This window comes from Archocentrus centrarchus, chromosome 13 (assembly GCF_007364275.1).
Source record: "Archocentrus centrarchus isolate MPI-CPG fArcCen1 chromosome 13, fArcCen1, whole genome shotgun sequence".
Classification (NCBI taxonomy): domain Eukaryota; kingdom Metazoa; phylum Chordata; class Actinopteri; order Cichliformes; family Cichlidae; genus Archocentrus; species Archocentrus centrarchus.
In genome coordinates this window covers 11,558,824-11,572,571 of record NC_044358.1, presented here as the reverse complement: position 1 = coordinate 11,572,571, position 13,748 = coordinate 11,558,824, and the positions used below count along the sequence as shown (strand labels likewise).

The 13,748-nt window shown below is 41.1% G+C and overlaps 1 protein-coding gene across 2 annotated transcripts in view; it reads right to left on the bottom strand.

Annotated features, from left to right (window-relative positions):
• The window catches only part of caln1 (calneuron 1), a 56,786-nt gene that overhangs the window by 23,130 nt on the left and 19,908 nt on the right, over positions 1-13,748 (bottom strand). For both annotated transcript variants that reach the window (XM_030744988.1, XM_030744987.1), the window contains one exon: positions 8,433-8,545. In XM_030744988.1, coding sequence (XP_030600848.1) covers positions 8,433-8,545 — 113 coding nt within the window. The remainder of the gene's footprint in view (positions 1-8,432; positions 8,546-13,748) is intronic.

Here is a 13,748-nt window from a genome sequence, read left to right as displayed (position 1 = left end):
AATAGGATGACAAATAAAATGTATATAGATCTATTTTACAGAAAATAAAATTAGGATTAAATGAACAGTTGCATTCATGTGAGGCATCACAGGTTAGTTAACAGTAGTTAATCAGAGCTTCTCAGTGTCTCTTTGGTAGGATTACTGTATACACACATAATAAATTCAGATAGCATCAACCATTTAATGAGAATAGAGTGAAAAACACTGGAGATACTTTTTGATTTTTACAGGACTGAATGATTGAATCTAAATGCTGACGCCTCTGTGCCATAAACCATATTCAGTCAAAGTAATCAGAAAAATATTCTTATTAAGTAAAAAAAAAAAGACACCAGGAAGTCAAACAATAACAGCCAAACTTTGTCGGTGTATGTTTTCTGATTCAAAGTGGGTGTGCAGCACGCAGGATAATTATAGAGCACATGGCTCTAAAATAAGCTAACCCCTGGAGTTCTGTCAGAGTCACTCATTGCTCCTGCCTGTCAGTTTTACTTGTGAGAAAGACGACTGTTATTAACCAACAGCGCTCCTCAGATTTTTGTCCTTTTATAAGCACGGCCATCTGTGAATGCAATATGATATTAAAAGCTGATGGACTGATAAATTCCAGAGCACCACAGTGAAAAGCCCACAGCCGAAATCCCCGATCATCTCCGTCCTGTTCAGATCCTTTTATTTATCCGTTTCCACGAGGCACACGTTTGTCCAACAATGAGGAAAAGTAAAACAACTTCAGTCTGTGGCAGAGAGTCTCAGGAGGGGACAGTTCAGTTTTTGTTTACAGTAAAACTGGCAAATTTTCATATCATACACACATTACGGTTTTGTAAGGTGAATAGTTAATATAGTCAGATTTGGAGGAGAGGTGCCCAGAAGGAACATAAATAAATAAATCAGGATTTGTCGATGTGTGTGTCTGAGTCACTGTGTTTAACTGAAGCTACGATCAGCTGATGAACTGCTGTGTTTTTCTTTCATTCCTCTATGATGGCCGGTGTGATTGTGTGAAACGATGGTCTTAAAGAAGCCTGCACATAATGTTTGCTGTTACTGATCACAAACAGCTGATTCAACAGAACTAAAGAGTCAGACAAACTAATTTATTTTTTTTGGTGCCGTCAGGACCGCAGAAGTCTCTGCCAAGTTTCCTCCAACAAGAACTGCTTACATGGATCGAAAAAGAACATTAGCATAAGCTTCCTCTGGTTTATTACCAGTGCAGGGAGCTGCTTTGTAGCATACGCTCTCAAAAAAATGAAGTCCTTGCTGCACCTCTGGGGCAGAACGACTTGTTAGCCTCTAAGGGAAAACTGTTGACGGGGGGGATTATTTGTACCCTGGTGGTTTGCACCTTACAGAAACCAGACTGTACTATTTCACACCTTTTATGTGACACTTTATGGGGCATTTCAAGACTGACTCATCACTTAAAGCTTTATCTAATGCATATCTGGACAAACACTTAAAACACACTCAAAACCTTCTTGCTGTTAGGCAGCAGCACTCCCCACTGCACCACCGTGCCGCTGACACACAAGACAGATACAGAATAAAACTTGTTGGAATGTATTAAATGTTTTCATTTAATAAAATAAACAAGGACACATTCAAATCTCAAAACATATGGTATATTTAATATTTTACCCAATTTTATTTTGTATTTTCTGAACACAGACTCTCCTGATATTTAAGCTCAGAACCTTGGATAAACAGTGCATTTTACCTTTTTGATAAAGGTATACACCATTACTGTACCTTGAGGTTCGCTACAGTAATTGAATCATGTGATAATTCTCAGGAACACAACCTGACCTCTGAGTCTGCACACCCAATGACAGCTGCATTTCTGCTGTTCTTTTTCAGAGCCATTGTTCTGTACGTTGGCTTCTCGGCATAAATTACCATCTCAATGATGAGTCACAATCCTGCTCAGGGATTAATTAGCACAATGCAAGGTACACTGACCTGCAATTAAAAGCACAGAGGAGCTCTGATCTCCTATAACAAGGATTCCCGACATCTCCAGGAATTTTCACTCAAAGGCATGAAGTCCTTCCACAGGAAAAATGAAAATCTAAAATAATGCCAATCTAAATCAACCAGGCGTTGAAAAATGTTTTCAAGAACATTCATTGTTTTGTTTACTACTCATTTTTCTTGTTAATTACGCTGCTGCTTATGAGCTTTAATGTTCGCAGTTGTTAAAATACAAGCTCATAATTATCTAATGGCGTAATTAGATACATTAACAAACTGTTCAGGAGCAGATACAAGTGAGTAGGAAAGTGAGTGTGTGACAGCAAGTGAATCATTATCCCATCACCCCAGCTGGTGAGGATGTGACACTTTGCCTGATATTACTGGGATGAGAAAATCTCTCAGCCGAGCCGAGAACGGAGCTACTCTCAAGGTTCAAAAAGCCTGAACCAGAACAAAATATCAGGTTGATGTGAGTGCAGGGTGTGCTTGTGTCACACTCCTGCTGAATGAGGTGAGCACAGAAAACAAACACTGGCACAAAGCATAAATCTGTGAAATGCTCTCAAAAGCTTTGATAACTCTGGATTTTTATGTTACATGGAACCCTTACAGCCAAATGTTATCAGCACTGAGCACGTCACATGTCCTCTTCAAGATTCAGGTTCACTGAAAACTCCTGGGTGTTCATGGGGACTTTGCAATAAAGAAAGACGATCAGTCACAAGGCTGCAAAGGTTTATGGATTTATAAAAACGCTCCAAGAACTTTGCTCCTGCTCCTTTATGCCTGCTTGGCTTTCTTTGATGGCTGTAAAGGTTCCTGCACTTGTGGAGCTTCACTAAAACCTTTTCTTTCAAACCATCTCATCACGTGACACATGTACCGTTTTCCAACATGAATTTACTCCTTTTATTTCACTGAATTCAGATGTGCTAAATGAATAAGTTAGTGCAGATTTTAAGAAGTTATGCAATGAAAAGTTCTGGGTAAAAATACTATAAGCGCGATCAGAGACGGCTTTGATTGGTTGTGAAGGCAGTACAGAAGCTTTTTATGGACAGAGAAATCAGCAGAATTCATTTCTGGGCTCATTACATCCTTCTTGGTCAATAAGAGCAGAAACAACTGTGAAAAACAAAATACATGCATTTCCATTGCATCCTACTTGCAGTATCACACATCAATGCAAATATCTCAAATCAGCCAATCACAGGGCAGCAGCTCAATGCATTTAGACATGTAGAAGTGATCAGTGGGACCTGCTGAAGTTCAAACTGAGCATCCAAATGTGGAAGGAAGGTGACTGAAGTGCTGTTATTAGTAGACAGGCTGGTCTGAGTATTTCAGAAACTGCAGATCTGCTGGTTTTTCCCCACGAAGCATCTTCAGGGTTTACAGAGAATGGTCCAAAAAGATAACATCCGAGTGAGCGCCAGATCTCTGGGAGGAAATGCCTTGATGATGTCAGAGGTCAGAGGCGAAAGGCCAGGCTGCTTCAAGCAGACAGGAAAGCAACAGTAACTCGAATAACCACTCGTTACAATCAAGCTATGCAGAAGAGCATTTCTGAACACGTCGAACCTCGAAGCAGCTGCTGTGACAGAAGACCACACCTGGTGCCACTCGTGCTAAGAACGGGAAACCGAGGCTGTAATTCACACAGGCTCACCAACAACAGAAGATTGGAAAAGCTTTGTTTTTCTCGTCTGAGGAGTCTCGAGCTCTGCTGTGATATTCAGATGGTAGCCTCAGAATTTGGCATGAACAGAATGAAACCATGGCTCCATCCTGTCTTGTATCAGGTGGTGGTGTTGGAGTGGTGTGGGAGCTATTTTTCTTGGCACACTTTGGGCCCCTTAGTACCAACTGAGCATGACTTAAACACCACAGCCTAACTGATTACCTGTGCTGACCACACCCACCCCTTTATGACCACAGTGTACCCACCTTCTGACAACTGATTCCAGCAGGATAACACTCCATGCCACAAAGCTCAAATGATCTCAAACTGGCTTCTTGAACACGGTGTGTGATGCTATACTAACCAAAATCTCAGAGGAACAGTTGGTGACTCTATGCAACAAAGAATTAAGGCAGATCTGAAGGCCAAGGGGGTCCAACATGGACTACCAAGGTGTACCTAATGATGTGGCTGGCAAGTGTATATCATCGTCCCATTTTATACCCAAAAGCTACTGAAAAATGAAAATCTCTTACTTCGTGATGATAACTATGCATGCCATTCTCCAAGTCCAACTTTTAGTGCAAATATTCTGTTTCCTACTGTCTTCTATTATTATAAGTGTGAAATATTATCTTTGTTTATCCCTGAACCATAATTATAGCAGTTTTGCTCAGTTACCATCAGGGGGGGAAATCCCAATGACTTCCCCCTCATCCGGGTCATTTGTCTTCCTTGAGTCTGGTTCTGCTGGAGTCTCCTCTTTGAAAAGCGATTGTTTTCTCTGGCTCTGTTACCAAATGCTTGCTCAAACGGAGTATTTGGGCTGCTCTCTGTAATATTTTAATATTTTTACCTCACAATTTAAAGTGTCCTAAGATGCCTATTTTTGTGAGTTGGCAACAGATGAATAAAACATAATTTATTGGAGGGGTGGCACAGTGGTGCATATGGTTAATGATGCAATCATGTGATCTGACAACCTGGGTTTGAACTTTTTTGTGGAGGGTTTGCATGTTCTCACATATCCGAGAATATATTAGGTTAATTGGTGATAGCTGAACAGCGATCAGGGTCTCCATGTTAGGCATGTTCAGGGTGGACCCTGTTTCTTGCCCAGCTGGGATAGACTCCAACCTCCTGCAACTCTAGCTGGATAAGTAGTTGAGAAAATGGATGGAATTCAACTGAAAAGGATGTGACAGCTAAAATATTAGCATGCACGGGTAATTTGCACATAAAGGCCTAAAGTGGGATTCAGCAGGTGAGGGAGCCCCAAGATCGGTTGTAGTGGTTCAGTGTGGGGAACAGAAACGCGACTCACAATAATTTCTGTAGCTCCAGTAGATTTTGTGTGTGTGCAGGCTGTGATCAGCTGACATGTGCTGCTGCTGCTGCGCTTTGTGGATTTACTGAATTCAACAAGATGTAAGCAGATGTTTCATGAGCTGATGTACACTGACAGCATCCTGTTTACTGTCTTTACACTGACAGTTTGCAGTTGGTATAAAGGCGGGATTCTGTGAATGAATCTCGGGATCATCAGCTTAAGTTCAGTCTCGTCTCTGCTGTGCCTGAGGAAACTAACTGACCGTGAACACCACAGCCGCTGTGCAGCAGTCAGACACAGAGCTTTACTGTGAACTCAGCACAGCACGAGCTAAACTGTTCATCCTGCACTAAACTGACGAGTATCTTCATGCAACCTTTGAATACCAAAGTTAGTATACCTCAGTTTGTTCTGCAGAATATTTCACTATATGAAAATACATAATTTATGAGAATACATCATATACAGATCCAGTAGCTGTCCTACATCTCTCTGCACCTCTGAGTGACGTTATCTCGTTCTTTTCTCTCCTACAGCTGAACAGCAGCTGCACCTTTAGCTGGCAGACACACTTTGTAAATGAACTGCGCAGCAACAGTTTGTGTGTTTGCTGATATTTGTTGATAGATTTATTGATAACTGACAGAAACGCTGCATTTGAAATGAGCTGCCACAACATGTTACTCTGCTGTGACCACAACTTACTGACATGTCTGCCAAAAAGTTATTTCCTGTGTTTTAATGTGTTTTTATGTCTAATATCTTTGCTTATGTTGGTAAATAGGCTGTCGTCAACAGGACTTAAAAAAAGGTTATATATAAAATGATGAAATATCCTATATTGCAAGAATCTTTATGACTGCATTATTGTACCTACTCTGTATCCTATATTATAATCTATTCTGTCCTTTTGGCCATTTAAGGTATCTTCATAGGTTATATTTGGTGCAATTTCTGCTGCCCTCTTGGCCTGATCGCACTTGAAAAAGAATTAATTTTTAATATCACAGATATTTTTTACCCAGAAAAATAAAGAATGTATAAAATTTGTTTTGCCAAAAACTGACTGCAGCTTCTACCTTGTGGCTCAGAATGACTTGATATCATTCATGAGATGTATATTTGACAGATTGTAGACACGTTTGGCACGACTGGCACACTTTAACCCCTGAGTCTAGTCTAGTATAAATGATACATAAATTATATGGCTTTGACGCTTTCATCCCTTTGTATGCAGTGATGGAGGACACGCCGGTAAGATCGGCTTTTGTGTGTTGTTGTTTCTCCATTTAGGCTCAGATCAGTTTGATGTTTGAATGCGCAGTGATGTGAAGTAAAAACTCCACTCAGACACGAGCCGGCTTTGAAAATGTAATGAGTGGAAAGTTCAGATATTTGTGTTAAAACGAAGGGAGTGAAAATAAATAGTCAAGTAAAGTAGAAACGCCTGAAAATTCTACTTAAGTACAGTAACAACATATTTGTACTTCATTATGTCCCACCTCTGATCACAGCTTACATTAATTTGGAACTAAAGATTAAAGATGGCCTCTTTAGCAGAGGGAGAAAAAGGCCTGAAATGATGTTTACTTTTCTTCAGTTTTTAAACTAATACAGTAAAAAAAAAATCTGACACAAATAATGTGCACTCGTTTCATTGTTACCACCTCTGTCTCATCTCACACAGTCATTGTGTTTCCCTCCTGTTAATGACACTGAGCACTGCATCTTCAATGAGTCAAACTAGAAGGCATGAAGCATCATCATGAAGAGAATCCATTTCTGCTCTGTTATATATTTACTGAATCTGATACATTTTTTAACCTGTTTATGGAAATGCTTTTTTCTAAGCATGTAAGAGCTGTTGATTGGAAGTGCTGATTCTGAATTTTAATGATCGGGGCGTGATGAGCCAGCGGCATGAGCTGTTTGAGCTGATGGTTTATTCAGTGTCTGCTGAACTGTTGGGTAGGCTTTTGAGCTGATAGTGTTATTTTTCTCTATGTATACTTGCATCGTTAAGATCATTTCCATTTTTCAATTGTCCCACAAAAGTTACGCTGCATGCTGCTTTCAGCAGAGCACATGCAACATTTTTTTTGAGTAAAAAGAAACAAACTAATGTATTTAAGGAGGATAACTGAACACTGAAAAACGTCTTTAAATAAGGCTCAGTCATATACCCCAGTCTATTAACAATAAAATAAACTGGGCACAAAAGTGTAATATCTCAAGCACGTAATCATCTGTGAGGCGTGTGGAGAAATAATTAGGATAAATCGTGGTCTGAATGCGCTCCACACGTCTGATGAGGTGTTTGAGTTCTGCTTCATCTTGACTTGAAATGTGAGTTTGTTGGGGCAGGAGCAGCAAAGTGTAAACCACAACCAGTTTTACTGAAGGGTTCAAAATAAATAAATATTTTCAAGCCAACCACTCTCCTTTACAAGCCAAGGTCACCGCGGCGGCCAAATGTGGCTGGCATTACATTTGCCGGCCTGCACTCATACCTCTAAAGACTCGTGGTGCAAACCACGAGCTCGTTCCCCTGAGGGAAAAGCCTGGGTCAAGCTGATGATTGCATCAGGGGGACAGGCCTGCCAAGTGTTACTATCAGTGCCAAACGCTCTGCTCTTTCCCTCACACATGCTAGATTTGTCTACGTGCCCATTCAGGCTCTGTCCTCCATTCTATTGTCTGTGTATTCAACTCGAACTCACTCAAAGCTGCACTGACATTTTTTACTACTGTGCTCAGATTCTCAGAGCCCCTTATGCTGTGAGTCAGTCACAATATAACTCAAAGGAGATCAGATGATGTATATTAAACATTCATTTTGCACTGCTCCTCAAAAAAGGACAGAAACAGTGTGGAAACTGAGTTGAATTCAGAGGACAGTATTTCACTGCAGAATCCATTAGTACACAGAGTACCTGCTCCAGCTGGACATTAAATCAAACACTGATTAAAACTCCGTGCGGCTTCATTAAAACTGTAGAACATATGAGCTCTATATTGCTCTTATGGTATAATTAACTTAATTAGTGTGATTAGCTTAATTCAGCATTGGTGTTTGGTTATTTTTTTATATCCCAATATTTAGTATAATTATAATGCACCTTTGCAGTTCACACTCATTTGTACCATCCATAATGATGCAGTAACCCATCATATTTCCAGTGTGTGTGGTTGCTACACTTTTCACATCTAATGGAGGATGCAGAGAAATGAAACCAGGAGAATCTGACCGCACTCTAAGAACAGTCTGAGGATGGTATTCCTGGACCAACATGGAGGATGCAGCTTTCATTTGACAAGAGCCTTTCAAAATTATAGGCCTTGGTTTATCATATGCAATTCAATTCAAATTATGACTCAGAAGTGGGAGCAAAGCAGATGTGTTAGGGAGAACAAAGGTAAAAGCGGATCAAGATTTACCTGCCAGAAGATGGTATCTATTGTGCTGCCCAGGAAGCCTTCCCTTGTTTCAGAGGAGAGGAGCTTGGGACCAAGAATCGTCATGAACTCTTCAAAATCAACCTGCCCGTCCCCTGATGGTGAAAAAACAAGGACAGATTGTTGATAGATGACGATGCACCGATGGCACTGTCATCAAATCATCGAGTTAACATCTAAAAACACTCCCAGTGATGACTTCAAAGTAAACAAAACTCATTGTCCTCATGTGGTGAGGTTATCAGTAAGCAGGAACCTGTGGAGCAGAAATAAACATATTTACAGTTTTGGTGAATTCATTGTTAATGAAAACTATATGAAGAGTGAACCCAGTGAAACTTTAATTTACACATTTTTAAGGATGTGGCCAGTTTGACTGACGTCTCTTGTAATAAGTAAATGTATTAACATGCTTTAAGTCTTTGAGGATTGAACAGGTTCCTGCAGCATGCGGGAGAAACTGACCATAAAGGGAATTCTGGGTGCTGTCGCTGTCTTTGCTGTTTTATTTTAAGCCAGCATGCTTCAAATAACAGTTCAATACGAACCATTTACGACTGAGATGAGACATTTAAAAAAAAAGCAGTGAGTTTTGAGCAGATCCATAATGCAAACTATGGAGCAGATCAAAGCTTGCAGCTACTTTATCGCTCACAACATGGAGTCCTACAGGGTCCATCAATTCCAGCAGCACTGATCTCAGACGCCTGCTGATAGTTGTTACAGCTACTCCCAGAACAAAGCATCAAAACGCAGAAGACAGCAACGGTTCAGACAAACAGATCAGGCTTTTATATCGATCTGGTCGAACGCCCTTCAATGTTTGGCCCTTTTACATTTGTGTGCAAAGTTTTTGCAGTCCCAGCGGGGGTTCATTATCCTCCCTGTGTAGAGTTTAGCTGGTATTACAGTTTCTGTGTTTAAATGACCCAAACCTACGCTGACAACACTTGCTGCACATTATAGGAATGGTGAAAAATGAGATGAATAGGGGGAGGAATCAGCCAAGTCCATAGAGGATTTTAATCTTTGGGTTTTTAAACCCACAGATACACTCGATTCAATAACACTGGAATCAAAGGCAGATAAAAAGTCCATATTTGAACAACACTTCCCTCTTCTTCCCGCCTGCTCCAGCTGCATGTGCAGATGAGGCTGGGGCCTTGTTGGTGGAAAGTTACCGATGCAGGATGCCTCAATCTGCCCCTACCACTACCTCTGCTGCTGCTTCAACACTCTGGAGCATGCTGGCACTGTAACATCATGCCATTGACTTCTGCCTATGCATATTCAGCAGGGCAAATGCAGGGCTACAGGCCAGATGAAGCAACCCCGGGACCCGAGGACGTCAAGCTTGAAAGATGGATGGATGATAGTGGAGGTAAAGGTGGACTGGGTGAAAGGGTTCAGTGTAAGACAGGATGAAGAGCAACTGTGCATACAATTGGAACAAGCATGTTGTTTGAAGCACCACAAATTTTTTTCCCTACTGAAATAAATAGCTGAAAGTACGCTGACGTCAAAGTATTTTTATATAGCAAAGTTACTGAATGGTTCAGTCTAGTGTTGTAATCTTGGTTAGTAGATGGTGCCAGTACACAACCTGCCCAGCACCAAATAACAAAAGTTGTTGAGTAGCTCAAGAGAAAAATCGAGCAGCTAAACAGTTTGTGGACAGTACAACAAATCATAAATATACCAGAATCATAAATATCTGCTGCTTATGCAGTAATTCATTAAGTGGAGAGTAGATCAGTCAAAAGCATCTCAGGATTATGGAGTTGTGAGTTTGTTTCATAATACACCATATGACATACTGTAACATCCCCCTAGACACACCCACAGTGTGCACTGTTTTGGCAGGGGCCACAGCCCCCTCAAAGTCCTGAGTGGGCAGAGATAATCCATGAATGGATCATTGAGTGACATCCCTGTTTGTGGCAATCCTCAGGCATTTTCTGCTCTAGGGGATATGAAGAAGCTCCTCACATGGCAGACAAGCATGAAGGAAACTACTTCAGAATGAATAATTCTAACATAGTTCTGAAGTAATGACTAAAATAGCACTCCACTCAGCCACCTGCTTCCCAGGAGTGACAGCCTGCATTTACAGCAACTAACTGGTAGGCTCTTTTTAAAGATCCTTTTCCTGCCCATTTGATGCTCTTTATAGTACAAAACACAGTGATAAACAGGAAATAAGAGGAACGTGAAATGAAATGGTTGTGCCAACTGTAAGTTAGCTGCTAAAGGTATTTGGGGCCATATGCACTCTAGCCACCCAGCTACAGGGTCAACACAATTAAGCTTCAAATTATTTAATGGATATTTTAGTAGTGCATAAAGTATTGGAGTTTATTAAAAGAAGTAGAAGATGGATGATAAACTATCATCCATCCGTTTCATTACCACCCTACGCACACGCATTTACCCACGCTAGCTTTGCTAGTAGCTCGCAAGCTGAAAAAGTGTGGGCACCCCTGGTGTAGGACATACACTGTTAAACCATAAGACCTACGAACATAAAATTTATGAACCTGTCCAACCCCCCCACCCCCACATTTGAATCTGTATTCATACATATTACATAAGAGTCCACAGTGACAGTCGGTGGCTTAAGTCATTCTAACCAGACGTTTGTGGTAACTGAGGGTTTGTAATGGAGTGTGTGTGAGAACAGTCACAGTTCAAGCAGCCTGGCCTAAACCAATCAGAACTGAGAACACATCAGTCCATCTCCTGTTACATGCACACGGGAAATCAGCTGCATTATGTGTGCGTTGCATAGTTTATCCCAGTGCTGCACATGTGTCACCTCTATTTTCAGGAAGTAGAGGTGCGTCTGTCCGGTCAGGAAGGCGGCTCCTCTGGGAAACAACTGTTTGCTGCTACATTATTGTGTCGGTTTATGTAATTCCAAACCTCTGTGCATGAATGCTCCTACAAACAAACATTAACACCGTCCTTAGTTTAGCTGTTTTAGTAGCAACCAGAGCTTATTATTCCACCACAGAGGAAAAGTGTACTGCCTGAGGGACAATGAGCCATACTGAATGCACAATTTGATAATTACTAATTATTACTTCATGTTGTACCAAGGATGCACAAAAACTCCAGCTAAAAACACAACACGGGGTACTTCGCTTTGCTTAACACACTTCAGTTCCATCTCATCTCCCATTCTGATGTATCTGCAGCTCGTGACAGCTGAACATTATGCACAAAGTCACTGAGTCACTTTCTGTGTCTGTCATAGCCCAAGCCACCTGCTTTTGAGCAGTTTCTTCCTGTGTTATGTCACAACCAAGCATTTCATTTCAGCTGGAAACAGAACAATGAATTATTAAAGAAATATGCAAAAGTCTGCTCACTTTAAAGATAACAAATCAGACCAAAGACAGGAGGGAGTAAAAGCAAACGTTGCTCTCTGTTGATGTTCGGGATTCACAGATTGAAGACCAAGCTGGTGAGAATCGGGGAATCACGGCCATTACCAGCACGAGACAAAGAAGACGACGACTGAAAAGCAAAGACTGCTGCAATGCTGAGATTAGAAACAAAGGAGTCGCACCTCTGCACGAAGGGCAAGCAGAGCTCAGCAACTTTCACATGGATCGGCCTGGCAGCAGAGAGGAGCAGAGCAGATAACCTCTCAGTATCTTCTGGAGGTCAGCTGGAGATGGCAGCTGGGCAGAGAATCAATGGCTGTGAAGGAGCATCCAATCCTCACAGCTGCCCACCTGGCCAGGATATAATCACCACCATCCACTCCCGCTCATCTGCTAATTCCCCTACTCTCCCTCATGCAGCGTCCCCTCGATCACTAGCTCTTCATCAACACGTTACTGGAGATGCATATGAGAAGAATCATGAACTGCAAACTAACATCTTTCAAAAAGCGTGTGCTGAAACTTTACATTTATTTGTGCACTCTGTTTCTTTGAGCTCATTTGATTTGTGTTTGCTGATGACGATGCTCATGACAGTGTTTTCTCTTATACAAGTGTGAGCAGGGTTTGAAATGTGAAAGAAATCCTACATTTGCACAGTTAACTTTCTGAGTCTGTGCTCTGTAGTTCCAGGTTTAAAGCCTATAGCACCTGCAGTCTATATTTGGAACCACCACCTACCTCCTACTGGTCTGCTGACTAAGCCATATTAGTAGTTCTGTCACTTTTTGGAAAATATTTTATCTACCTGGTCTTATTGGATAAGAGTTTTCCAGATTAATAAAGACTCCATCCTGACTCCCCACATTCAGTACTGCCTAAATAAACCAAATCCCCAGCATTTAGCTAAAGACATTCATCGATACAGACAAATTGACTGAGGTCATTAAATGGAAAGAAAAGAGGGTTTTCCAAACCACAACAAACTCAGACTCGATACACTAAGACACAAAACTAAATGACAAAGAAGAGAACAAATAAATAAACAGCATTAGCTGCTGCGACCTTTGCCAGGGCCAAAAGTAACTTCAACTTCAGGTTGCAGCAGACAACCCAACCTGATCCGGCCCTGAGGCACAGCAGCAGTCAGGTTCTCCTGAGAGTCTGAGGCGGATGAGTCAGAAGAGGAATAAAGGCAGTCTAACTTCTTAAACTTTAATATTCAGCCTTGAACATTTATAGTATTTCGCTCTTTGTGGTGAGACTGAGAAGCACTTATCAAAGCCTCTGATAGAAGCATGAAGAATGTGAATATTTTTCCAGTAATCTGACATTTGCATATTGCATTTTCCCATCCCCATCTTATATAATTTTAAGAGTCTACCCTTTATTAAATGTCAGTCACAAATGCTGTGTGCAAAAGAAGGGAGTGCTTCTGTTTGTATTTTCCTGGTGCTGAGTGTGCTCTCTCTCTCTGAGGACAAAAGGTTAAAAGGTCGCAGGTGAGGATCGTGCTGCAGAAATCAAACTCAGCTGGTTGACACATTACTGTTGTTTTTGATGCGTTTTCATGCTGAGGACTGTCACGTTGTGCAGCAACTGCAATGACATTATACAAATTGTTCTAGTTGGGCAACAAATATGAACCCCCCCCCCCCACAATCTCATGCATGCACATTTTTGATTAATCTCTAAATTTCTTCGTTTATGTTGCTCTCTCTGGGGATTCATTTCAATTTGGTAATTCGATGTGTCAAGAGGAAAAAGCAAGTAGAGTGCAAAGTCACACAGGCATGAATAAATGTTTAATGTATGAGACGGAGGGAGATGTAATCTAAAGAGTGTGCAGAGAAAGATTGCAGTTTACTGTAGACATTTGAGATGTTACCTGTTGATAAGACTATAAAAC